At 45.0% G+C, this 25,641-nt stretch overlaps 1 protein-coding gene across 18 annotated transcripts in view; it reads right to left on the reverse strand.

The window, feature by feature from the left end:
• EML1 (EMAP like 1) overlaps positions 1-25,641 on the reverse strand; it is a 195,727-nt gene that overhangs the window by 80,983 nt on the left and 89,103 nt on the right. For all 18 annotated transcript variants that reach the window (XM_081549752.1, XM_081549745.1, XM_081549744.1 and 15 more), the window contains exon 2: positions 3,257-3,439. In XM_081549752.1, the coding sequence (XP_081405878.1) occupies positions 3,257-3,413 (157 nt within the window). In that variant the 5' untranslated portion in view covers positions 3,414-3,439. The remainder of the gene's footprint in view (positions 1-3,256; positions 3,440-25,641) is intronic.

Consider the following 25,641-nt stretch of genomic DNA (forward strand, 5'->3'; position numbering starts at 1 on the left):
AGTGAAGCCACAGCTATGGAGGGCCAGCTCTGACAGAGAAGCAGCGACTCGGAGCTTCCGATGGGATCACTTCGGCTTCTCCCCTCCCTTCCCGCCATCCTCTAAGCGCAAATGAAAGAGGGAACCGCTCAGCCCCCTGCATTCAGGCCATGCCACTCACCAGCTCTCTTACCATCTTTTTTCTATTTCTTGGTGTGACTTTATCATGATTTGGTTTATTTTCATTTTCAAAAAGAATGCTATAAAGAAACATCCAATCTAAGTATATATAAAAAAAAAAGAAGTTTCCAAAACTCAAACTTTACTCTTAATCAAGAAAAGAAAACCCCTGGGCAGGCCCCTTTGTTTTTTCCCCCTCCTTTTCTAAAAATAGAAGTTTTAGAAGCCTGAAGTTGTATATAAAGCAACAACTTCAAATGTACCCTTCAGGATACAGCAGTCATCAGATTTATTTTTGGAAAGCTGAGTAGGTCAAGAATATCTAGAATAACCTGGTTTCTATTTAAAATACCCTAATTGCGTTGTAACTTAGGAGAAAAAGATTATTTAAAGGGATTATTCACAATGTAGGCATCACCCAGTATGTATATCTCACATGGAGCTGGTGATAATTACCCTGAAGGACGGGGAAAAGAGACTGCTTTCCACAGACATGTGAAAATGTATCCAGGACCAGAGAAGAAGCAAGCAGATGCAACATCAAGATAGTACCCTCTCCTGACTCCAAGGAAAAGATGGTAACTGTGAAGTGATTTGTTAAATTTCAACAAAATAAGAAAGTTAATTTTAAAGGGACATTTACATGCTGCAGACTTAAAACGGCTTAACTGAAGGAATTTGACAGCCAAGATGAATTCCGTTTTTAAGAGTTAGCCATGAGGAAAAGCGGTTCTGGCCAAAGATGAGTAATGCATATTGGCTGAAATCAGATGCCAGGGTTCTAACTAGCAGGAGAGAAGCTTTTACGAGGCATTTTATTTCTACAACTGTAAGAAGAGGGTCACTACAGAGTTACTTAACACACAAATATTGCTTTCTATTTTGTTCCCAGGCACCACTGGGGAATGAAATGGTGATTTAAATGTGCCAGAAATCCACTATTTATAGGTATAGAACTCTGTCATAGGCTGTGTTCTACTAGAAAAAAGAAAAAGAGATTTAAAAAAAAACCAGGAGGTTTTGCCTTACTAGGAGCTTATTAGCAAAGAAGGAGGCGAAGTTAGTAGTAAGCTTCAGGTTCTAAGCATATCAGGGAGGGGCCTGCCCCCTCTCAGCCCCTGATCAAAAGTGTCTGCTGTGCGGAACTGGACGACAGTGTAAACTGAGGGCAGAGAGAGAGACTGAAAGTATCCAGATGGCACAGCCTCCACAGGGGCCAAGGAATCGTGTGTGGTTTTGGTTCTGCAAGCTCTCTCTATCCCAGAGTCTTAATAAACTGTTTTCCAGTCCACTGTGGACATTTCTTCCTTGACTCAACTGGTGTTTACTGATCACCTACAACCGTGCACTCCTGGCCTACAATTCACCAATGTCGGCTACAACTCACCAATGTTGGTGACAAGTCACCAATGTCAGCTACTAGTCACTAATGTCAACTTCAATTCATCAACGTCAGCTATAACTCACCAATGTCGGCTACAACTCACCAATGTTGGCTACAACTCACCAATGTCGGCTACAACCCACCAATGTCAGCTACAAATCACCAATGTTGGCTACAAGTCACCAATGTCGGCTACAACATTGGCTATAACTCACCAATGTCGGCTACAACTCACCGATGTTGACTACAAGTCACCAACGTCCAGCCAAAAGATACCATCACACTTTGTGGGATGATTTCAACAATCCTACAATTACTTCACTGTTGTTCTAAGCTTGGGTTCTCTGTCAATATTAAGAGAGCAACATATCTCCTGGAGCAAGAATCTGCCATGAACTACCATGTGATCCTACAATCCCACTCCTGGGCATATATCCAGAGAAAATCATAATTCAAAAAGATACAGGCACCCCACTGTCCATAGCAGCACTAGGTACAATAGCCAAGACAGTGACACAACCTAAATGTTCATCAACAGAGGAGTGCATAAAGAAGATGCGGCACATTAAATACAATGGAGTATTACTCAGCCATAAAAAAGAATGAAATAACGTCATTTGCACCAACATGGATGAACCTAGAGATTATCAATACTAAGTGAAGTCAGACAGAGAAAGACAAACACCACCGGCTATCACCTATATGTGGAATCCAAAAAAACACACATGAACTTATTTACAAAATAGAAATAAACGCATAGACATAGAAAACAAACTTATGATTGCTAAAGGAAAAAGGTGGGAGAGGGACAAATTAGGAGGTTGGGATTAACACATACAAATTGTTGTTGTCGTTGTTGCGCAGTCACTAAGTCACGTCCGACTCTTTGTGACCCCACAGACTGCAGCACACCAGGCTCCTCTGTCCTCCACTATCTCCCAGAGTCCGCTCAAATTCATTCCATTGAGCTGGTGATGCTATCTAACCATCTCATCTGTATATAAAATAGATAACCAACAAGGACCTACTGGACATACAGTCAGAGAACGATACTCAATATTTTGACAACCTATAAGGGCTTCCCAGGTGATGTACCAGTAAAGAATCTGCTTGCTAAGGCAGGAGACCCAAGTTCTATCCCTGGGTCGGGAAGATCACCTGGAGAAGGAAATAGCAACCTGCTCCAGTATCTGTGCCTGGAAAATTCCATGGACAGAGGAGCCTGGCTGGCTACAGTTCATGGGATCGCAAAGAGTCCGACATGACTGAGCAACTGAGCACACACACATAAAGGGACAAGAACCTGAAAAAGAAGAGATCCACGTGTAACGTATATTCTTCCCGGTGGCGCTAGTGGCACCTGGGAACCACTCCTGCCAACGCAGGGGACGGGGATTTGATCCCTGGGTCGGGAAGGTCACTGCAGAAGGAAATGATGACCCACTCCAGTATTCTTCCCTGGAGAATCCCACAGACAGAGGAGCCTGGCAGGCTACAGTCCATGGGGTCGCAAAGAGTCAGACACGACTGAAGCAACTTAGCACGCACGCATGTATATGTATGACTGAAGCACTTTGTTGTACACCTGGGGCTAACACAACATTGTAAATCAACTGAACTTCGATTTTTTAGAAAAGAATACTTAAACTGAGAAAAACACACAAGGCATCACTGCCGAGCCCACTGTCGCTCCCGTGCGTCTCCGACGCCCACCTTTGGTAGGTCCTTTCCTGTTGAGCACGGCCTGCTGCTCCTCGGTGATGTTCAGCCTCCGAACCACGTCGGCCAGAGCCGACTTGAGCAGCTGGATGTCGTCCTCCTGCATCTGGACTCGCTGCTCCAGGGAGGCGATGCGGTCTGTCACCTCCATGCTGCTGGCAGCAGAAGCACTGTCATCTGGACCGAGGGAAAAAGGAACAAATGAGTCTCAACTGCTGCCCAGAGAAATCAGACCAAGAGACACACACCAGACGTTGCCATCACACAGTAATATTTAAAAACTAGAGACCATGGCTTCCCTGGTGGCTCACTCGGTAAAGAATCTGCCTGCAGTGCAGGAGACCCACCTGAGTGCAGGAGACTGGGTTCAATCCCTGGGTCAGGAACATCTCCTGGAGGAGGAAATGGCAACCCACTCCAATATTCTTGCCTGGAAAGTCCCATGGATAGAGGAGCCTAGTGGGCTACAGTCCACAGGGTCACAAAGAATCAGACACAACTGAGCAACTAAACCACCACCACTGGAGACCACGGCAGAATTGTGTGAAATCTTTTATTACAAGGAACTACAGTGCTTCACTCTGCTACTGTCTTTTCATTCTCTAGGTTTGTGCTTTTCATTTTTTTTAAACTGTGGTTTTAATTGCCATGATATTTTTCTAGAGCCGGGCCATTTTCTTTGCATGATATTAGAGAACCCTAGAAGTAGAGTGGATATTAGCATTCATCTAGTACAACTTCCCACACGTGGCGGAAATCTGCTGCCCAGCCTCTGGCTTTTGTTCCAATGATGCTACTGACAGGTCCGTGCGATGATCACAGGGCCACACTACCCACCAGTCAAGACTTGAAAGGATCGGCTAATCTGACAGAGAGGCTTCCCAGGTGGCTCAGTGGTAAAGAATCTGCCTGCCAGGAGATGCACGTTTGATCCCTGGGTTGGGAAGATTCCCTGGAGACAGAAATGAAAACTCACTTTAGTATTCTTGCCTGGGAAATCCCATGGACAGAGGAGCCTGGCAGGCTGCAGTCCACGGGGTCACAAAGAGTCAGACAACACAACTTAGCAACTAAACAACAACAAACCTGACAAAGCAATCAGTTCAGTTCAGTCGCTCAGTCATGTCTGACTCTTTATGACCTCATGGACTGCAACACACCAGGCTTCCCTGTCCATCATCAACTTCTGGAGCTTACTCAAACTCACATCCATTGAGTCCGTGATGCCATCCAATCATCTCATCCTGTCGTCCCCTTCTCCTCCTGCCTTCAGTCTTTCCCAGCATCACCAATGATTGGCTCTTTGCATCAGATGGCCAAAGTATTGGAGCTTCAGCTTCAGCATCAGTCCTTCCAATGAACACCCAGGACTGATCTCCTTTAGGATGGACTGGTTGGATCTCCCTGCAGTCCAACGGACTCTCAAGAGTCTTCTCCAACACCACAGTTCAAAAGCATCAATTCTTCTGTGCTCAACTTTCTTTATAGTCCAAATCTCACATCCATACATGACCACTGGAAAAACCATAGCCTTGACTAGACGGACCTTTGTCTGCAAAGTAATGTCTTTGCTTTTTGCTGTCTAGGTTGGTCATAGCTTTTCTTCCAAGGAGCAAGAAACTTTTAATTTCATGGCTGCAGTCACCATCTGCAGTGATTTTGGAGCCCAGGAAAATAAAGTCTCACTGTTTCCATTGTTTGCCCATCCATTTGCCATGAAGTGATGGGACTGGATGCCATGATCTTAATTTTTTGATCGTTGAGTTTTAAGCAAGCTTTTTCACTCTCCTCTTTCACTTTCATCAAGAGGCTCTTAAGTTCCTCTTTGCTTTCTGCCATAAAGGTGATGTCATCTGCATATCTGAGGTTATTGATATTTCTCCCGGCAATCTTGACTCAAGCTTGTGCTTCATTCAGCCCAGCATTTCGCATGATATACTCTGCATATAAGTTAAATAAGCAGGGTGACAATATACAGCCTTGACAAAAGGAATGCCCAAATCTGTTCATAAGCATACGCTTACAGCTAGAGTCATCACAGTTTTGTCTAGAATTGCTAACTCATAATTCCTTAGCAAGGTCCATCAGGGCTTTTCCAACTCATCTTACATTCTTCTTCCCTTCTCTCTCTGAGCTCCAGTCAAATTATCCTTTCTCTCTTACTTTAAGGATTTGTATCTGCTGCTGCCTTTGCCTGAAGCATTTCTCAATCAGCTTTTTTCATGACCAAGTTCTGTTCTTTCAGTCTCAATTCAAATGGGAGTTTTTCAGAGAACCTGGCTAATAACTTTCCCTAAAGTTGTTCTTTTCAGTCACATTCACCTTGTTTCTTTTCTTTTTGTTTGGACATGCCATGCCCTGGTGGCTCAGCTGGTAAAGAATCCGAGACCTGGGTTTGATTCCTGGGTTGGGAAGATGCCCTGGAGAAGAGAAAGGCTACTCACTCCAGTATTCTGGTCTGGAGAATTTCATGGACTGTATACTCCATGGAGGTTGCAAAGAGTCAGACACGACTGAGTGACTTTCACTTTCATTTTCGTGTACAGAGGAGCCTGGTGAGCTGCAGTCCATAGGGTCACAAAGAATGGGACACGAATGAAATGACTTAGCATACATGCATGCAGTTTGCAGATGGCAGTTCCCCAATCAGGGATCAAACTTGCAGCGGAAGTGTGGAAAGTTCTTAATCACTGGACCACCAAGGAAGTCATATCCACCTTCTTTCTTACTTTCATAGCATCACCATGAACTATAATCACCTTGCTTATCTGCCTACTATTTATGTCTCCCAACTAACATGTAAGCATCATGAATCTCTTCTGCTCCTGGGTATGACGACTTCTCTTGGACAGCGTTCCCTGCAGAAAGGCATTGCTAAGCCTGCAAATTATACAAACAACAGAAGAAGTACTGGAGCGTGGACATAAGCATACAGACTCCAGTGGGAGTTTGCACTCGCTTGGTGGAGGGCAGATGGGGAACTATAAAAAAAAAAAAAACTCCCCTTTTCATGATTTTTAGCCCTGGGCTAAGCAGTAAACACACAGGTGGGTGAGGACATGTGTGGGAAAACCTGCAGTCTTTTTGTCCTTAAAAAATAAAAAAACGAACTCTGAAAACTGTGAACACTGGAGAGAGTGGGGCAATCCCCAAATGAAAAAAGCTGGGGGGGGGATCCCCAAACTCTGTCTCTTCATTTCTGACTGAATATCATGATATAAAATAGAACTGAAACATTCATTAGACATTAGGGTTTGATTAATAACGTATTTTCTAAGCCATAAAATAATCTGCTTATGAAAAGTGAAAGTCGCTCAGTCGTGTCCGACTCTTTGTGACCCCATGGACTATACAGTCCATGGAATTCTCCAGGCCAGAATACTGGAGTGGGTAGCCTTTCCTTTCTCCAAGGGATCTTCCCAACCCAGGGATCAAACCTAGGTCTCCCACATTGCAGGAGGATTCTTTACCAGCTGAGCCACAAGGGAGGCCCAAGAATACTGGAGTGGGTAGCCTATCCCTTCTCCAGGGGATCTTCCCAACCCAGGAATCGAACCAGGGCCTCCTGCATTGCAGGTGGATTCTTTACCAACTGAGCTATCAGGGAAGCCCCAAATCTGCTTATAGAATCACATTTTTTGGGTTGTCCGAGTGGAAAGCAGCTTTGAGGAGGGTGCCACATCCATCAGTAGGACCTGAACACACAGAATGTGCTGGCCAGCACAGTCCCGGACGGGAATAAGTCAGGCTCTACCATTCAACCTTGCATCTTATAATCAATATCATACAATCCAGCATGTAAATCAGGCAGCTATAAGGCAGCTTGCTCTATATTAGCAAGATTTATGATGCAAAACAGCATTCTGGTGGCCTGTTTGTGCTATGTACATGCATCCGTGCTAAGTCACTTCAGTCGTGTCCAACTCTCTGTGACTCAGCCTGCCAGGCTCCTCTGTCCATGGAATTCTCCAGGTCAGAATACTGGGGTGGGTAGACGTTCCCTTCTCCAGGGGATCTTCCCAACCCGGGGATTGAACTCAGGTCTCCTGCACTGAAGGTGGATTCTTTACTATCTGAGCCACCAGGGGAGCCCAAGAACCTTCGTATCTGCCTTCAAATACAAGTGATTAAAAACTTAAATGTCTGATCTGCTTGAGAGGACCTCCATTTGTGAGACTGGCTGACGTTCTCCCCAGGCCATATAATCCCAGTGCTTATCAGATCCTGCCAGCACCACTGCTTTCACCTGCTGTGGAATGTCTTCTGCTCCCGCGGGTAATGACTCTCAAGATCAGACTCAGGCTTCTTGGCAGCAGTGGCAGCTGCCTGACGTTCTTAACCTTGTGCACAGAAAAGGCCAGTGTTGTTCAAACGACTTACCATGCCAATTCAGCTGGGGCCAAGCTGATTAGCATAATGAGAAACAAAACCCCAAGCTCGGTTTAACCAGCACAAACCATTTCCAACCTCTGCGCATGGCACAGCACAGGATGGGCGAGTGCATCTGAATTCCATCAAAGAAAACCTCATGAGATTGGGAATCCGGCCCATATGAAACATTCACAGGTTATTTATTTAAGTAATTTTCATTCCAAGGCCTCTAAAGTTCATCTACAGAGGTCATTAAAACGGTGTTAACAAGAGGGCAGCTTGATCGGTTTTCAAAGTTTTCGCATTCTTTCAAGCATCACTGCACTTTGGGGTGTGTTTGGGGAAGCTTGAAAAAAGATGATATTCTCTGTATTATTACCTCTTGAGTTTTTAACTAGAACTACTGGCTGTGGCACTGCTCATTTTCTCAGGAAGACCCGGGATCTATTTACACAGGATGGGCAGGGTGTCCCTTTATCTCAGTATCGGTGACGATCCCTCAGATGGTGATGATGCTGTGTGCGAGGGGGTGGACAGGATTCAATGTGAGGCAGGACCAGCCCCACAGTGGTGCGAGGACCTCAGGGCAGATGTCTCAGCTGGCCAGCTGCTCTAGAGGACACTGTGAGTCCTCGGCCAGCCACAGACCTTCCTGGGGCTACAAGTCCAGCCTCCTGGCATTCTGTCAAGGTCTGAACACAGTTCAGAAGACTGGGTCTTGGAAAAGATAATGATCAGGGTTACCTGCACTGGACTGTCTGGGTCCTGGGGCTTCTGAGAGGACACTGACCTGGGATTCAAACTCAGCAGGGCTCAGCTCCTGGGTCTGGCACTTACAAACTGTGTGATCTTGGCCAACGACTTGACCCCTCCAGGAATAATACCATAACCTGCCTTCTGAAGTTCTTGTGAGGTCAGAGGTTAATGTATACGAAACATCAAATAGGATGATGGCAAATGGGTGCTCAACACAAATGGTAGTTTAGTATCTGTTTACTTGTTCATACTGCTTTATGTTTTTTAACTTTTTATGTTGTATTGGGGTATAGCTGATTAACAATGTTGTGATAGTTTCGGGTGAACAGCAAAGGACCTCAGTCATACACATACATACATGTATCCCTTCTCCCTCAAACTCCTCTCCCATCCAGGCTGCCACAGAGCATTGAGCAGAGTTCCATGCACTAGACAGGAGGTCCTTGATGGCTACCCATTTTAAATACAGCAGTGTGTACATGTCCATCCCAAATCCCCTAGGTGGTTTAGTATTTCTATAGTTCATTGCTGTTAATATTGTTTATCACAGCAAAGAGCAAACACTGAAAACAGTGAAATCAACTTTAATAAATTATTGAACACATCCTGCAAGTATGTGCAGTGCTTGCCCCATGAGACAGGCTGAGACTAAAGTAAAAAGTACCATTTCTGGCTCTGCAGCACCCTGATCAAGTTGAGGAAATGTGACATAAGCTGAAGATGAAGAACAGTTTCATAAAAGTCCTCTGCCATGACAGTAGGGCTTCCCTGGTGGCTCAGACGGTAAAGGATCTGCCTGCGATGCGGGAGACCCAGGTTTGATCCCGGGGTCGGGAACATCCCCTGGAGAAGGAAATGGCAACCCACTTCGGTATTCTTGCCTGGAGAATTCCATGGACAGAGGAGCCTGGCGGGTTACAGTCCATGGGGTTGCAAAGAGTCGGACACAGTGAAGTGACTTAGTACGCATGCGGGTGCTGTCACGGGAAAGTGTTAGTCACTGAGTTGTGTCTGATCCTTTGCAAACTCATGGACTGTAGCCCGCCAGGCTCCTCTGTCCACGGGATTCTCCAGGCAAGAACACTGGAGTGTGTTGCCATGCCCTACTCCATGCGATCTTCCCAACCCAAGGATCAAACCTGCGTCTCTCACATCTCCTGCATTGGCAGGCAGGTTCTTTACCATCTGAACCAACGGGGAACCCTTGACAGCACCTGACTGGTGGCCAAAACACGTACCAAGCATTCCATCCAGGGCTCCATCTTGATTTGCTTCTCATGAGAACCTAGCCAAACGCCAGCTTCTTTCTGAGTTTCAAGTGATGTCAATAGGCCTGGTAGGTCCTATAGCACACCTGGTTCCGTAGGTAAAAAGGTGACCTCGAGCTGTGCCCTTTACCTGGTCTTCATATTGCTATTTGTGGCTATGACTTTCAAGCTTAATTATGGTTTTACAGTAAAAAGTGGCACAAAAAGATCTTCAGGTAACTTATCTGTTTTATTTTATTAAAAAGGCAAGGAAAGTACACTTTTTTCTTCATTCATATGATCATCTCATTACCTAGAGATAAAAACAGACTCTTGACTCTAAATCTCTTGGTGATATGAAGGTGCTGCTGTTATCTGACTGATGTTCCAGGAGGTCAATGTGGGGCTATTCAATTTAAAAGGTTAACTGAGAATCTGCCCCCTTTATTTTGAGGTGGCCTCTCTTTTCCTTAATTATTTAAAACATTAAGGCTAGCACCAAACAGTAATAGCTACCTTCACTTCCTACGCACTATGTGTCAAACCCTGGGTCTTATGGGGCATTATCGCCAATCCATACAACTTCTTCTTTTCCTTTTTTTGGCCAGGCTCTGCTGCATGCGGGATCTTAGTTCCCATACCAGGGATCGAACCCTTGTTCCCCGCATTAGGAGCCTGGAGTCTTACCCACTGGACCACCGGGGAAGTCCTCATACAACTGGCTCCATCTGGGTGTCATGCCCGTTTCAGAGATGAGATTGAAGAAGTTAGGCTTCTCACCCACCTCATCTAAGTCAGGCAGTGAATGCAGCAAGTCAAGGGCGAGCCTTTACACGGGACCCTGGAGTCCCTCCAAATGACAAGTATTCATTCCAGTAGGACGTGTGTGGTACTAAGCATAAAATAAACGTGTAATTTTTGCATCATTTTACCTTTTCCAAAATATTAGACAAACGCTATTTAGAAAAAGTCTTATAGGGTTCAAGTATTTTAGGAACCAATCACAAAAGCAATAGGGACTAACGACGTCTCAATAATCTGTAGGTAGACATCTCACGTAAAAGCTGGCTTTCTGTATTACGCACTGTTTGCATAAAAGTTATGTTATATCACTACAGTATTCACTAGCAAAAGAAATATGGAAATAGGTAGCGTGGAGAAGGAACATACGCTCTGTCATTTTCAGGTCTGAATTTCAGCCCTACTGTCAAATTTGCGGCCTTGTACACCACCCCCAGCTGAAGGGTTCCAGCTTTATTTCACTTCTAAGACTCTGGCTTCTCCTTTGATCATCTGGGTTGGTCAGGAACTCTGACTATTTCCCGGTGCTGGACCTGCCACTTGAGGTCTGGCTCTGAAATTCATCACTTCATAGACAATGACAAGAGCTGACCCTCTCCACTAGCAAACCAGTTTCAAATGGTGTTGAGCTCAAGTTCATATTCTTGATTGTAAAAGAATCCTATAGCCCCTGACTGATATAAAGTATAAAATATATATAAAAATCAGTCGCTGCCATTGTGACTGATTAAAGATACTTCAACAGAGTCTCTTGAATCTGGAAGGAAATTGTATCAAGATCTTTTATGAGTCTTGGGTTGTGAAACAGTGGTGCTGGACACCAGAAAAAACACAGAAGCTCACCCTAAGAAGCGATATGTGACTCATCTGAATTTAGATAACACAGAGTTTAAAGCTAACAAACCTTCCATTCAATTCAATAAGATGTTACTAAGCATCTTCTGGGCCAGACACTGTGACCTCCCTAAGCTCAGGGCTCTCTACCTAGCAGAACAGAGACTGGTCAACAAATAACTATCCCAGAAAAACAGGGACGCAGACCAGAGAACAATTAAATTGTCCCCACCCCACCTCCATCACTCACTGGGCAAAAAGCATGCTGGAGATGCGACACAAGGACTAGACAAACCTAGAACAAAACACAGGTGGAGCGCAAAGAGTAGGTTCCAGGGGAGCTGCTGGGTTTCACTTAATGCATAACACATGAAACAAAAGAGAAACAAGAACAATTTTATGGAAAGACCAGCCTTGAAATTCTCTGGTTGTGTATTTAGGAAATGTGTTGATTACTTTATCTTGAAATATGCTCTAATTTCATTTTGTCTAACGATAGTTACCAAGCCAGCAAAGACTTCCCACAGAGCCCTGAGATTTCTTGAAATCCTTAGAATGCTTATTTAACACTTAACACTTTAATATTCATTTCTAATACTATACACACTTCCACATACACACACATGCACACGTGTAGACACACACCTGCAGGCACACACACCCTTAACTTTGCAGAAGTAATTCTATGTCTTGTTTCTGTTACAAATTTAAAGACCTAGACATTGTAAAATGGTTAATACCTTTTCCATCCACTTTACAGTTTTTTTAACCCTGAATTTTCCAGATTTATTTAATAAATATCTTTGACAGCCTAGTACATATCAAGTATACATCAAGCCTGATTTTCACTTCAGAGAACATGACTTTAATGAGCACAGTTCACGTAACAGCAACACAAACCTGCAGGGGGTGAATTCTGCAAGGGAGGAAAGTATTTACAAGACATCTTTTGAGCAAACATCTTGAAGTCTCCCAAGGCTATGGACCAGGATTATTAAACTTCAGTGTCCCCAAGAGCATAAGCAACCAATGACATTAAAATCAAGAAATTAATATAGTAATTCTAAGATCTCTGACATCTAGTGTGGTCATAAAGGAATTCTTATCACACGGGGAAACGTGAAGTTTCCGGTAAGAGACATCCCCACTTCACAGTTTTAAAGCAAACAAGAGATGCTGCAGTTGAGCAGAAGAGAAACTTCCAACAATGCGTGAAGTGATCGGCCCTAAAACTTGAGCTTTGCTCTGAAGTTCAGAAGCACCACACTCAGGCAGGAATGGCATGTCCAGTCTCTGGGACAGCTGGGAGGAGGGAGTGGGGGAAGGGGAGGGAGGGGGGAAGGGAGAAGGGAGAGGAGAGGGGGGAGAAGAAAAAAAGGCTAAAGCTTTGTAACAAAGCTCCTAGCAAGTCATGCAGGATCCCCAAATCCTTACCATAAAAGGAAAGATTAAAATTTTGGAGGTGGGGAAGGGGAGAGCAGACAGAATAACAGCACAAGGGTGGGACTTGACGGAGATCTAAAACCAGAGCCTACGTTTCTATTTCACGTGGAGACGAGTGCAACATTCACTCACTGTATCTGTTGTACACCTCTCCATAAGAGGGCCTCACTTCATAAATGGACTTAACAAAAAATATCTAAAAAAGGTAGCTTTAACAAGTCTTTATTTGATACAATGGATTTAAAACCTTTCAGTAAAAGAAATAAAATGAAAGCTATTCTCATGATTTTTTCTATTAATTGCCATTAGTATAAAAATGTTTTGATTTAAAGTTCTCTACAGTCACATTACCCATAACACTGACTGGCTTCTATAGTGAACTGTTTTGATTAGTTTTAGACAATATTCCCCTGCACAAAAGCCTGTGCTTTTAATAGTTGAGATGAAGGTCAGAAAAGCACAATTTAAATGGTCTGAAATACACCACTGGGGCTAAAGCCAGACCACTGGTTCTTCAAGATACAACTTTCTAAAACATACTGAAAACCAGCGCTCTATCTTCAGGATAATACGGCAGACGTGACTGGTTCATGGATGACATTACAACGGAAAATACCTAGGTTCTCATTATACAGATTATCTTTTAGGTTGTTATCAAAAAAGTGGAGCTACAACACTCTAAGGTTAGAATCTAAAAGGATGTTTGAACTCTAAGCTCTCCCATCCACATTCTTCTCTGTGATTATCATTAATGTAAAATTTTTTCTTTGCCCTTTCTTATTGACATTGTGTAACTACTTTTTTTTTTCAAGGTGTCATCAACTTCTGCTTTGAGCCAAGATGGAGCAACAGGGACTGGATTTGTCATCCCACCTAAAACAGCTAAAAAGAACAGACGAGATCTATTACACTGTGGTTTGTCAAGACACTGGCCATCAGACAATGAGGGCAGTGACTGCTCAGAGAGGACAAGCAAAGAGGTGAACCCTATCACTGCTCCAGGGCACAGCCTGAAGAGTTCCCAGGAAGCGATACCAGAGGGGAACTGGGTGGAGCCTGGAGGGGTCTCCTTTGGTGGGGGAGATAGTGCTGGAAGTCCAGAAAAGCCAAGATGATGAGAGTTCAGAGGGCAGAATACCAAAGTGGAGAGACCCGCAAAGAGAGGAAACTCCAGAAATGTACAGAGAATGCCTGCAAGTCTTCGGCTGTGAGGAGATTACCCCAGTCTTGGGCAGGAGCCACCCAATAAGAATAAAGACAGCCATTCCAGAGCTCACACAGGGCTGGTAATAGTTCCTGTCAGGCTGAGCTAGAGTGGAAAACCACAAAATCCACAGGGTACTGGGTAGAGAACACAGAGGATTTTACCCTAGACTAAATGCTACTCTGCTTCCCCCTAATGAAGTTTAAGAGCAAGACTTGAAAGAATCAAACTGTTTCCAAGTAACTTAACCACATCCCAGAAAAAAGCTCAAAAAATTTATGGGAATATAAAATATCCATCTCTCAACAAGGTAAAATTCATGTCTGGCATCAAATAAAAACCACCAGGCATTCAAAGAAGCAGGAAAATATGACCCATAAAAAGGAAAAGAACCAACGGACAAAACTAACCCAGAAATGATAGAATTACAAAGCAAGGAAATTAAAGCTGTCATAACTGTATTGCCTATGTTCCAGAAGCTAAAAGAAAGAAATGAATGTGTTAGGAAGATGCATGGAAAATATATATTAAGATATAAAATAAGGAAAACTTCTAGAGGTGAAAACTATAACACACTAGATAAGAGTAACTGAAAAGATGAGTGAACATGAAGAGACAGCAATAGAAACTGCCCAACGTGAAACTCGGAGAAAAAGGACTCAAAAGAGGAGGAAGAGATAGAGGAAGGATGAATGAGGGTTGTAAGACAACTTCAAGTGTCCTAATATCTACGTAGCTCAAGTCCCTGAGGAGATCAAGCCAGTCAGTCCTAAAGGAAAATAACCCCAGAAGGGACAGGAAGGACTGTGGCTGAGGCTGAAGCTCCAATACCCTGCCCACTTGATGCAAAGAGTTGACTCACTGGGAAAGACCCTGAAGATGGGCAAGACTGAAGACAAAACTCACTTCTGCTGCTTGATCCAACCATTCCACTCTTAGGCATTCACCCAAGAGAAACAAAAACATACGCGCATACAAAGACTGGAAACAGCCCAAACGTCCATCAACAAATGAATACATAAACAAACTGCGGTATGTCCATACAACGGATATACTAGTCAGGAATAAAAGTATACTAACAATGAACAAGCAACAACACAGAGGAATTTCAAAATAATTATGCTGAGTAAAAGAAGCCAGAAAATAAGAGTACATGCTGCATGATTCCATTTATATAAAATCACACAAGATGCAAACCAATCTATAATGACAGAGTATCAGTGGTTGAAGAGGTGGACGAGGCAGAACAATGATAGAGGGGCACAAAGAAACTTCAGGGCTTGATGATTATCTTCATTATCTTGATTGTGGTTATGGTTTCATGGATACACGCATATGTCAAAACTTATCAAATTGCTCATTTAAGTATGTTCAGATTATTGTATGTCAATGATACTTCCAGAAAGTTTTTTGCTTTTTTTTAAAGGGGAGAAAAGCAGTAGCAGGAAAAAAAAGAAAGAAAAAAAAAAGTATGTACATTTTAATGATTCCAGAAAATCCAGTGTTAACAAGGTACCAAAAATCCTTTGTGGAATGAGGAAAAATACAAAAGATTAGAAAATATTTGGCTTGGATAAAGAAAGGAAAAGGATAAACTGAACTACTTCTGGACCTAAAGCTTATAACAGACTTTTTGTTAACAGACTTAAAAACAGAAAAATAGTTTTGATCAAGGTCAGTGCTATATATCCAGCAGTCACAGCAAAACGACACCCCCATCTCCCATCCCCCAATGTGACTCAGAACAGCTTTTAAAATTCTCCTCAAGTTCCTCATTACAAATTCCATAAAAGAGACAACTTCCCTGGCTCAGAGCTGCTGATCACCCGAAGCGAGCGGTGCCTCGGAGCCCGGGGCTCAGGTCCAAGGCCTTGAAGACACACGTGCATGGCACCTGTCCCTGAGGGCTGCAGTCTCCCCAGTCCCGACCTGGTTCTCTTTCCACTGAGAGTTCAGAGAGTGAGGCTGAGATTAAACAACCAACAGAACCATTCGGCTGCCTGCAGTACATATCTATACCACTGTCACTGTCAAAGGGCATTCGAATAATACAAATGGACAATCTAGTTCTCTTATCTTTTTAACGTACTTGAAAAGGATATGGGTACATTTGAGTTGTGGCAGCTTCCCAAAATGAAATTCTGCAGCCTGATTCTTTATTCAAGTACAGTGTGACGTTTAATCTGAAAGATGAACTCTAGAAAAAATGAGGGGGCGGTGAGCCAAGAGAGTGGAGGGGGAGGAGGTGACTGAAATACCCTTGTCAGTCTAGAACCCCTGGGGAATAACATTCCTAGAAAGCTGAGTATTAGGAGGGGTCATCCTTTCAAGGGGCACATTTTTTAAAAAGTTTCAACCATTTTGTGCAATAACAGAAAGATAAAAACGGTCAAAGGACTTGAGTAGACATTTCTCCAAAGAAAATACACAGATGGCCACTAAGCACATGAAAGAATGTTGGACATCATCAGTCATTAGGGAATTGTAAATCAAAACCACAATGAGCCAGCCCTTCACCTCATACACTGGGACGGGTAAAATCAACAAAATTGAAAATGACAAGTGTTGGAGAGGATGTGGAGAAACGGAACCTTGTACATTGTTGGTAGGAAAGTATTAATAAAATGGTACAGCCTCTGTGGAACACAGTATGGCAGTTCCTCAAAAAGGTAAACACAGAATTATCAATTACCATTCCACCCCTAAGGTGGTGGCTGTTGTTCAGTCGCTAAGTCATGTCTGACTCTCCGTGACCCCATAGACTGCAGCGCGCCAGGCTCCCCTGTTCTTCACCATGTCCCAGAGTTTGCTCTGACTCACGTCCATTGAATCGGTGATGCCATCCAACCATCTCATCCTCTGTCACCCCCTTCTCCTCAATCTCCAGGCTATACACCACAGATATCTGAAGACAAGGGATGTCTAAATGGTATCTGTACACTCATGTCATAGTAGCCTTAGTCACAACAGCCAAAAGTTACAGACGATGAATGAATAAACAAAACGTGGTCTTTCCACAAATGGAACATTACTCAGGTAGAAAAGAAATGAAGTTTTGATACATGCTACAATGTGGATGGAACTTGAAAACGCTATGCCAAGTGAAATCAGCCAGTTTTAAAAAGCCAAATATCGCATGATCCCACTTATATGAAGGGCTTCCCTGGTGGCTCAAACGGTAAAGAATTCACCTGCAATGCAGGAGACTTGGGTTTGATCCTTGGGTCGGGAAGATCCTCTGGAGGAGGAAATGGCAACCCACTCCAGTATTCTTCCCTGAATAATCCCATGGACAGGAGAGGACGGAATGTCTAGAATAAGCAAGTTCATGGAGGCAGAAAGCAGATTAGAGGTCACCAGGACATGGGGTTGGGGTGGGGGGGAATGGGGAGTTATTGGCTAAAGGGGACTGTTTTGTCTGGGGTGATGAAAACATTTTGGAAATAGATGCTGGTGACGGTTGCACAACGATGTGACTCTAATGTCACTGAATTTGTACACTTAAAAATGGTTAAAATCTCAAATTTCGTTATATGTATTTTACCACAATAAAAAAGTACTCCTCGAACTTCAACCATTTTGAATGACTGGCAGTGATGACTGGCAGTGATCCATCCATCCTTTAGTTCATCTGCTCACCCTGCAGCGGAGGCTGCAGGCTGGACAAGAGCACGGGTGACGTGCAGTGGGAGAGAAAAAGCACAGACAGGGGCCCTCAGACCACACCAGAGGTGACAGTGGTGGCTGAGTTTTAAAGGAGTAAAGGAGTACAAACAGAAAAAAAGGCAGCCCAGGAAGCACTGCTCTGTATAAGAATAGCTAAGGGAGTGTTCCGAACAAGGGCGAGCAAACACACACCTGGTATTTTAAAATAAAGAAAACAAGGGTTTGAATAAAAAGGAACCTTTGTACACGGTTGGTGGGAATGTAAATTGGTGCAGCTACTATGGAAAACAGTACGGAGGGTCCTCAAAACACGAAAAATAGAACTACCATATGACCCTGCAATTCCACTCCTGAAAATATATCTGGAAAACACAAAACACTGATTTGAAAAGATACAGGTACCCCCATGTTCACAGCGGCATTACTTACAATTGCCAGGACATGGAAGTGACCTAAGTGTCCATCAGCACATGGATGGCGTGGTAAATATACATACACAATGGAATACCACTCAGCCATGAAAAGAATGAAATCTTGCCATTTGCAGCCAACATGGATGGACTTGGAGGGTGTTATGCTAAGACAGAGAAAGAAAAATACTGTATGCTATCACTTATCTGTGGAATCTAAAAAAGTACAACAAACTAGTGAATCAAACAAAAAAGAAGGAGACTCAAAGACACAGAGAACAAATCAGTGGTTACCAGTGGGGAGAGGGGAGAGATGAAGGGGACTTACATACCAAAACCTACTCCCTTACAGTTCTGGAGGCTGGAAGCCCAAGATGATGGCGTCGCAGGGTCGGTTTCTCCTGCGGCCTCACTCTCCAGCTTGCAGACAACTGTCTTCTCCGTGTGTCCCCGCGAACATGTCTGGGTCCTCATCTCCTCTTCTTATAAGGACACCAGACAGATTGCGTTAGGGTCCACCCTAGTGACTTTTAGGGCTTCCCAAGTGGCACTGGTGTAAAGAACACTCCTGCCACTGCAGGAGACACAAGAGATATGGGTCTGATCCCTGGGTGGGGAAGATCCCCTGGAGAAGGAAATGGCAACCTGCTCCGCTATTCTTGCCTGGGAAATCCCATGGACAGAGGAGCTTGGTGGGCTAGTCCATGGGATGGCAAAGATGTGATTGACAACACGCGCGTGCATGTACACACACACGACCTCATTTTAACCTCATTACCTCTATCAAGACCCTCTCTCCAAGGTCACATTCTGAGGTTCTAGGGGGCAAGGGATTCAACATATGAATCTGGGAATAGACACGATTCAGCCCATAACAGAGTGTTTGCAGCACCCATGCCTTCTAGATCCATATGCGCTACAAGGATATTGACACAGTGCTAGGACCTACTGGGTATGGCTGCTCTGCCAGGGATCTGCCGGCCGCTAAATGGCTCTCTGTGGAGCAGGACTGTGACTGCCTTCATCACTGTGGTATTTATTCTGCACCTAGTGTGTGCACAATGCCTGGCTCTGAATGAATGAGAAAATGAATGGATGAATTTACTGACACTCTAACTCGCTGAAATCTGTATCTGGAACCATCTTGAATAGTCTTCTCCGCTGTTCTGACCCACAATCGGGTTCTGTCCCCCATCAATACAAAAGTCTTTGTTTGTAGAACATTCCTGGTCACAACAAAGTTCTAAACGCACTCCATTCCTGACTCAAGTTCTCTCTTTGTCCTTGACGAGACTTCAGCTTTCTTCCTCTAAAATGGAATCACATCTGTAAGGCTCGTAGTATCATGTGAGTTTTGCCCTAAGACATTTTCCAAGAAGCAGGGTAATAGTAAAACCAGACACCACCACCATCTTACATAGTGACATTGTCAGTGAGCAGAGCAGAGCGCCATTCAAGGTGGGAAATGAACCAGGGTTCATTTTCACAAGACGGATGGGAGCCTCAGAGAGCTGTGGCACGTGGCTCAAAGTAACGATGCTCTGCATGAGCGGATGGCAGTCCCCTGGTGGAGAGGGTGGTCGGGACTGGAATGCGAGCCCCTCCTTGACAGGTGCTCAGCTCATCCACAGAACCTTTTTTTTTAGTATTTATTTATTAATGCATTTATTTATTAGGCTGTGTGGGGTCTTTGCCATGGCACGTGGGGTCTTCTTTGCATGATGCTGGATCCTTTTTGTTGCTGTTGCTGTTGTGGAGTATGGACTCTTCAGTTGTGGCATACAGGCTCTGCGGCATGCTGGCTCAGTAGTTGTGGTGTGTGGGCTAAGTTGCTCTGTGGCATGTGGGATCTTAGTTCCCCAACCAGGGATGGAACCTACATTCCCTGCACTGCAAGATGGATTCCCAACCACTGGACCACCAGGGAAGTCTCCATCCACAGAGTTTAACTGTATCCCTTTCCTGCTCAAAATCAGTGCATGGAAACATACTTAAAATGCTACAAACTTTCCAGATGTCAAACAACACCCCTCACAAGAATGAACACTCGGGATAAGCCAATTGCTATTATGTACATTTGTGCACTAAGGCTTTTCTGCTGCTGTAGGTAGGGATCTACACTTGCTTAAGGCAAAGTTGAGAAGTGAACGTGTCAGTCGCTCAGTCATTGTCTGATTCTTTGTGACCCCATGGACTGTGTAGCCTGCCAGGCTCCTCTGTCCATGGGATTTTCCAGGCAAGAATACAGGAGTGGGTTGCCATTTCCTCCTCTGGGGGTAATCTTCCTGACCCAGGAATCAAACCCAGATCTCCTGCATTGCAGGCAGAGTCTTTACCATCTGAGCCACCAGGGAAGCCCAAAGTCGAGATGTACGATTCAACTCTTCGTGTCTGTGCATCAAGATGGCTAACATCCAAAACAATTTTTAACATGAAAGAACTTTCCTTTCCCCTATTTTCTCTCCACACATATCCAGCTTGACGGTTCACCTAGTCTATAGAGTAGAATTCTGGGAACCGGTTAAGTGGAAATCCATGGCATCCACATATATGGCCAGGGGCTGTCACGGCTGAAGCTGGTGATGGATTCAGTGAAATTGGGAAAAGCTCCCAGGATGCTCCAGGCCCTGCTCCGGTGTTCAGGCAACAGTCCCATCCCTCGGGAGCAGGGAGGCTCACATGGAAAAACACAGAAAAACATCAGAGTCCATAGGCTACGGTGAGTGTTGGATCAGCTATGACCATGTGGTCCTGAGAGAACAGGGAGGACAGGAGGTGTGGTAGGAAGGGTAGAGACTGCAGTTAGACATTCAGTTCTGCCTCTTTCCAGCTCTGAGATACTGGGCAACTGTTGATCTCTCTGAGCCTGCGTCTCCTTATTATAAAGTATTATACATACTCTAAGTGTTAGAGAGGAGACTGAAATTGGAAATAAGACACAGGGAAGTCCTTGTCTCCTAACCACATTACTCAGCTATGCTGTTTCAGTTGAGCAATCAGGGAGAACTTCCTGGAGGAAATGGTACCTGACCTGGAGTGATACTAAGTGATATCTGGACAACTCATTCCAAGTCATCTCAGTCACTGGTTCATCTACTTCAGAGGACTTAAACACTTTACAAAATGACCTGTTCACTCTCGCTTGCTTGCTCACTGTCCCTCTCCCACTAGGATGGAAGGGCCTCCTGGGGTTTGCTTTCTTCACTGCTCTTTTCCCAGAGCCTAGAAGTGGGCTTGGCAAGCTGGAGGCACGCAATAAAAACTTGTTGGAAGATTAAGTAAACCAACCAGTGCTTGTGTCCATGGCCTTTCCACACTCACTGTTTCATGTCTCCATAATGAACAAGCCATTGGGATTGATGTTATTTGGACACTTAGCCCAATTTTTAAAAAAGGTTTATTTTTATTTTCTGGCTGTACTGGGTCTTTGTTGCTGCACATGGGCTTTCTCTGGTTGCGGTGAACTCGGGGTCTAGAGAGGGGTCTCTAGATGTGGTGTGAGGGCTTCTCATTATGGTGGCTTCTCTTGTTGTGGAGAATGAGCTCCAGGCACCTGGACTTCAGTAGATGTGGCTCCCAGGCTCTAGAGCATGAGCTCAATGACACCACCCTTACGGCAGAAAGTGAAGAGGAACTAAAGAGCCTCTTGACGAAAGTGAAAGAGGAGAGTGAAAAAGTTGGCTTAAAGCTCAACATTCAGAAAACTAAGATCATGGCATCTGGTCCCATCACTTCATGGCAAATAGATGGGGAAACAGTGGAAACAGTGTCAGACTTTATTTTTCTGGGCTCCAAAATCACTGCAGATGGTGATTGCAGCCACGAAATTAAAAGACGCTTACTGCTTGGAAGGCAAGTTATGACCAACCTAGACAGCATATTGAAAAGCAGAAACATTACTTTGCCAACAAAAGTCCGTCTAGACAAGGCTATGGTTTTTCCAGTGGTCATGTATGGATGTGAGAGCTGGACTGTAAAGAAAGCTGAGCATAGAAGGATGGATGCTTTTGAACTGTGGTTTTGGAAAAGACTCTTGAGAGTCCCTTGGATGGCAAGGAGATCCAACCAGTCCATCCTAAAGGAGATCAGTCCTGAATATTCATTGGAAGGACTGATGCTGAAGCTGAAACTCCCAATACTTTGGCCACCTGATTTGAAGAACTGACTCATTTGAAAAGACCCTGATGCTGGGAAAGATTGAAGGCGGGAGGAGAAGGGGACGACAGAGGATGAGATAGATGGCTAGATGGCATCACTGACTCAATTGACATGGGTTTGGGTGGACTCCGGGAGTTGGTGATAGACAGGGAGGTCTGGTGTGCTGTGTGGTTCATGGGGTCGCAAAGAGTCGGACACGACTGAGCGACTGAACTGAACTGAACAGACTCGGATGCCCTGTGCCAAGTGGGATCTTCCTGGACCAGGTGTCAAACTGGTGTCCCTTGCATTTCAAGGTGGATTCTTAACCACTGACTACCAGGGAAGTCTCTAATCCAGTTTCACAGATGACAGAAATTCAGCCTCAGAGAGGATGGACCACCTGTGGGCCCAAGGTCTCCTGTGGCTCTCATGAAGCCAGGCCCTGGCACCCTCTATCATGCCAACCCCACCAGAAGGGGCCCTGGGTCTGACTGGGACACAGCTTTGCCAGCCCATGGCAAGAGCATTGCCCAGGGCAGCTGACAAGGCCCACGTACAGGCAATGCTGCTGGAGCTGGGAGCCAGCACCAGCCTAAGAAAGGAAGCTATTCTGCCAGCAGTATGGTCTCCGAAGTGGCAATTTTATACAAAGAAATGGAGTCAGTGTAAAAAGATGCTGGTTACACATCTTAAGGCAGCCTCCCCACCAGCCCCTGGGGCCAACGGGCACGGCAGGACGGTGAGTCTCAGGGATGGGGGTGTGTGTGTGGTGGCGAGTCTTGGTCCTCTTCCCGGAGGAGATGGCTGCTGGAGGGCCAGCCGTCGGCGTGCGGGGACCCAGCTTGTCAAGGCCCTGGCGCTTGTGTGAATCCAGAAAACACAGATGGGTTGGACTGGTGCCAGCCAGCATGTCTGGTGGGGCACAGCAGGCCCAAAAGAGGGAGCGCTAAAATATGAAGAGGCTCAAGAGAGGTTCCGGCAGCCTGAAACGGGGACTGAAGGAGCAGAAATAAAGACACAGTTGGAGAGAGGAGATGGGCGAGGTGTGGACCAGGAGGTCCACTTCAAGGGGGCGTCCTCGACCACCAACCAGTGAGGGCAAACTCAAGTGCAAGGGCCTTTCAGGTGGGACACGTGACAGCAGAAGGAAAATTAATGGCATCTTCAAACAAAACAGAGATGTTTGCCACAATCACCTGGGTCTGGGAGACGCAGTCCAAGAGGCTGAGAAAGGACCCGGGGTGGGGGATGGGGTAGAAAATGTTATCAGTGTGAATAAAGGAAAGTGAAGGGAGAGAGCAAAGAGAGGGGGCGGCGGGTCTCTGCTTCCCTCTTCCCTCACTGGGGGGTCCACCCCCTCAGAGCATGGGTGGGAACAGAGATGGTCTGTAATCCTGAGTGAATTATCATTCCAATGACATCTGGGCAAGTGCTGTGGAAATGTTAATGCACCTTATAAATATAAGGGATTATCACCAGTGTTATTCAAACAATTGAATTGTTGTTAAATCATTATTCATCGGCCACCATGGTTCCCTACACACACACACACACACACACACACACACACTCACTCACATATATTCTCATATATACAACCCCTGCATTTGATATTCAAAAACACTATTCATGACAGTGCCATGGTCTATAAAGGTAGAATTTTTTTTTCCCAAAAGATCCTTAGAATGACAAGTAGTTCTAACCATATTGAAAATAGACATCGTCTGCCCTCTGGTTAGATGCCGGAGCTTCTATTTGCAATCATTTGCAACTACCTCACAGGCTGCAAAATGCCTTTGTTCAGAAAAGAGCAACCCCATCTCCCGTTTCTGCACACCAGGCTGTCTGTCTGCTCCTATTACTCAGTGTTCCACAGCGACGAGCCATCACTGAAGCTGTGCTCCCACCTGCCTTCCTGATTTACTGCCCTCCTAACTGGCAGTGAACATTCTAGCTTTCTAACCACAGATACATTTGCTGTTAATGGTCTGTGGTTAGCCACAGAGATACTTTATAGAGCCGACACGTGAGCAGACAAAATGTAACTGTAGATCCTAATCTAAATGCTTGTTAGATCTGCTCCTATTCCACGGCATCATTCGCTGTCACGTGGTGTAGAACCTCTAGAATATAAAGAGGTGAGTGCCCCCTTCTTGGGGGCAGAGGGCAGCCAGTGTAACAAACAGAGCCCTTTAAAGAGCCGGGATAGGGGTGTGTTACATCAAATAAGCCCTTTAACTCTGCCTTCACTTCCCTCATCTGTACCATAGGGGTCATAATCTGATTTCACAAGGTCACCAAGCTGAGAGGCTTGGATTTAAACAGCTCTATGTGAGAGCAGGGACAATTTTAAAGTTAGTGCAAGGATCTGTTCTTGGAGTAGGAAATGGCAACCCACTCCAGTATTCTGGCCTGGAAAATCCCATGGACAGAGGAGCTTGATGGACTAGTCCATGGGGTCACAAAGGGTCAGACTGGACTGAGTGACTGGGCATAAGAATCTCTTCTACAATAACCATGTTAATTACCAGCCTCTGCTTTCACCTGCAAATGAAGTCAGAGGAGGCTACCTTTTGTTTTTGTTTTTTTTGGCCAGGGCACGTGGGATCTTTCCTAATCAAGGATCAAACCTGCACTCCCAGCAGTGGAAGCTTGGAGCCTTAACCACTGGACCACCAGGGAAGTCCCAGAGGAGGCTACTATCTAAGGCAGGGGATTCCTAGGTCAGGAAGTGTATAGGCTTTTTTAAAAACTCAGCCAAAATCTGCTGCTGGGCCTCTGCACGCCGCCCCCCCACATGGCTGCCTCTCTCAGGCTTTTCCTGACGTCCTTGCAATCACTGCACTCTGGCTCACTTTAAAGCAATGACTTAGATGTTACACTTGAACACAACTGTTAATGGAGCTGAACTAAAGTAAACGCAGCTTTGGTTCTGAACCTGCTCCTGGATCCTTACCTGAGGTCAGGACATGGTAGGAACTGGCTTGCTCACAGGAAATGCAGTGGGTTAAGCGAAAAATAATGCTTCTGTGTCTTTGGTCTGATGTTTTCTCTATTGTCTGAATGAGACATAGGACTTTTCTAAGAACTTGCTTCATACCAACGGCTTTCCGGGTGGTCCAGTGGTAAAGAATCCACCTATCAGTGCAGGAGATGCAGGGATGATCTCCCTGGAGTAGGAAATGGCCACTCCAGTATTCTTGCCTGGAAAATTCCACGAACAGAAGAGCCTGGTGGGCTATGGTCCACAAGGTCGCAAAGAGTCAGACACACCTGAGCACACATGGCATGCAGCTTCACACCAAAACTCTGATGCAGAAAGCAGACAGGGAAGGGGCTGGGATGTCAAGATTCTCCTTCTTCATCCTCGATAAGCCTCTCCCTATGAGCTGCCCATGCTGGACCTCAGACAGCTGACAGTGAGAGCTGAGGTGGGATGTTTCCTTCTGAAGGTCTCCTCCAAGCCAGGCCGTGCGGTTGAGCCTGGGCTTCTCGGGATCCAACAAT

The sequence above is a fragment of the Giraffa tippelskirchi genome, chromosome 12 (assembly GCF_054371585.1).
Source record: "Giraffa tippelskirchi isolate mGirTip1 chromosome 12, T2T-mGirTip1v1.2.pri, whole genome shotgun sequence".
Taxonomy (NCBI): domain Eukaryota; kingdom Metazoa; phylum Chordata; class Mammalia; order Artiodactyla; family Giraffidae; genus Giraffa; species Giraffa tippelskirchi.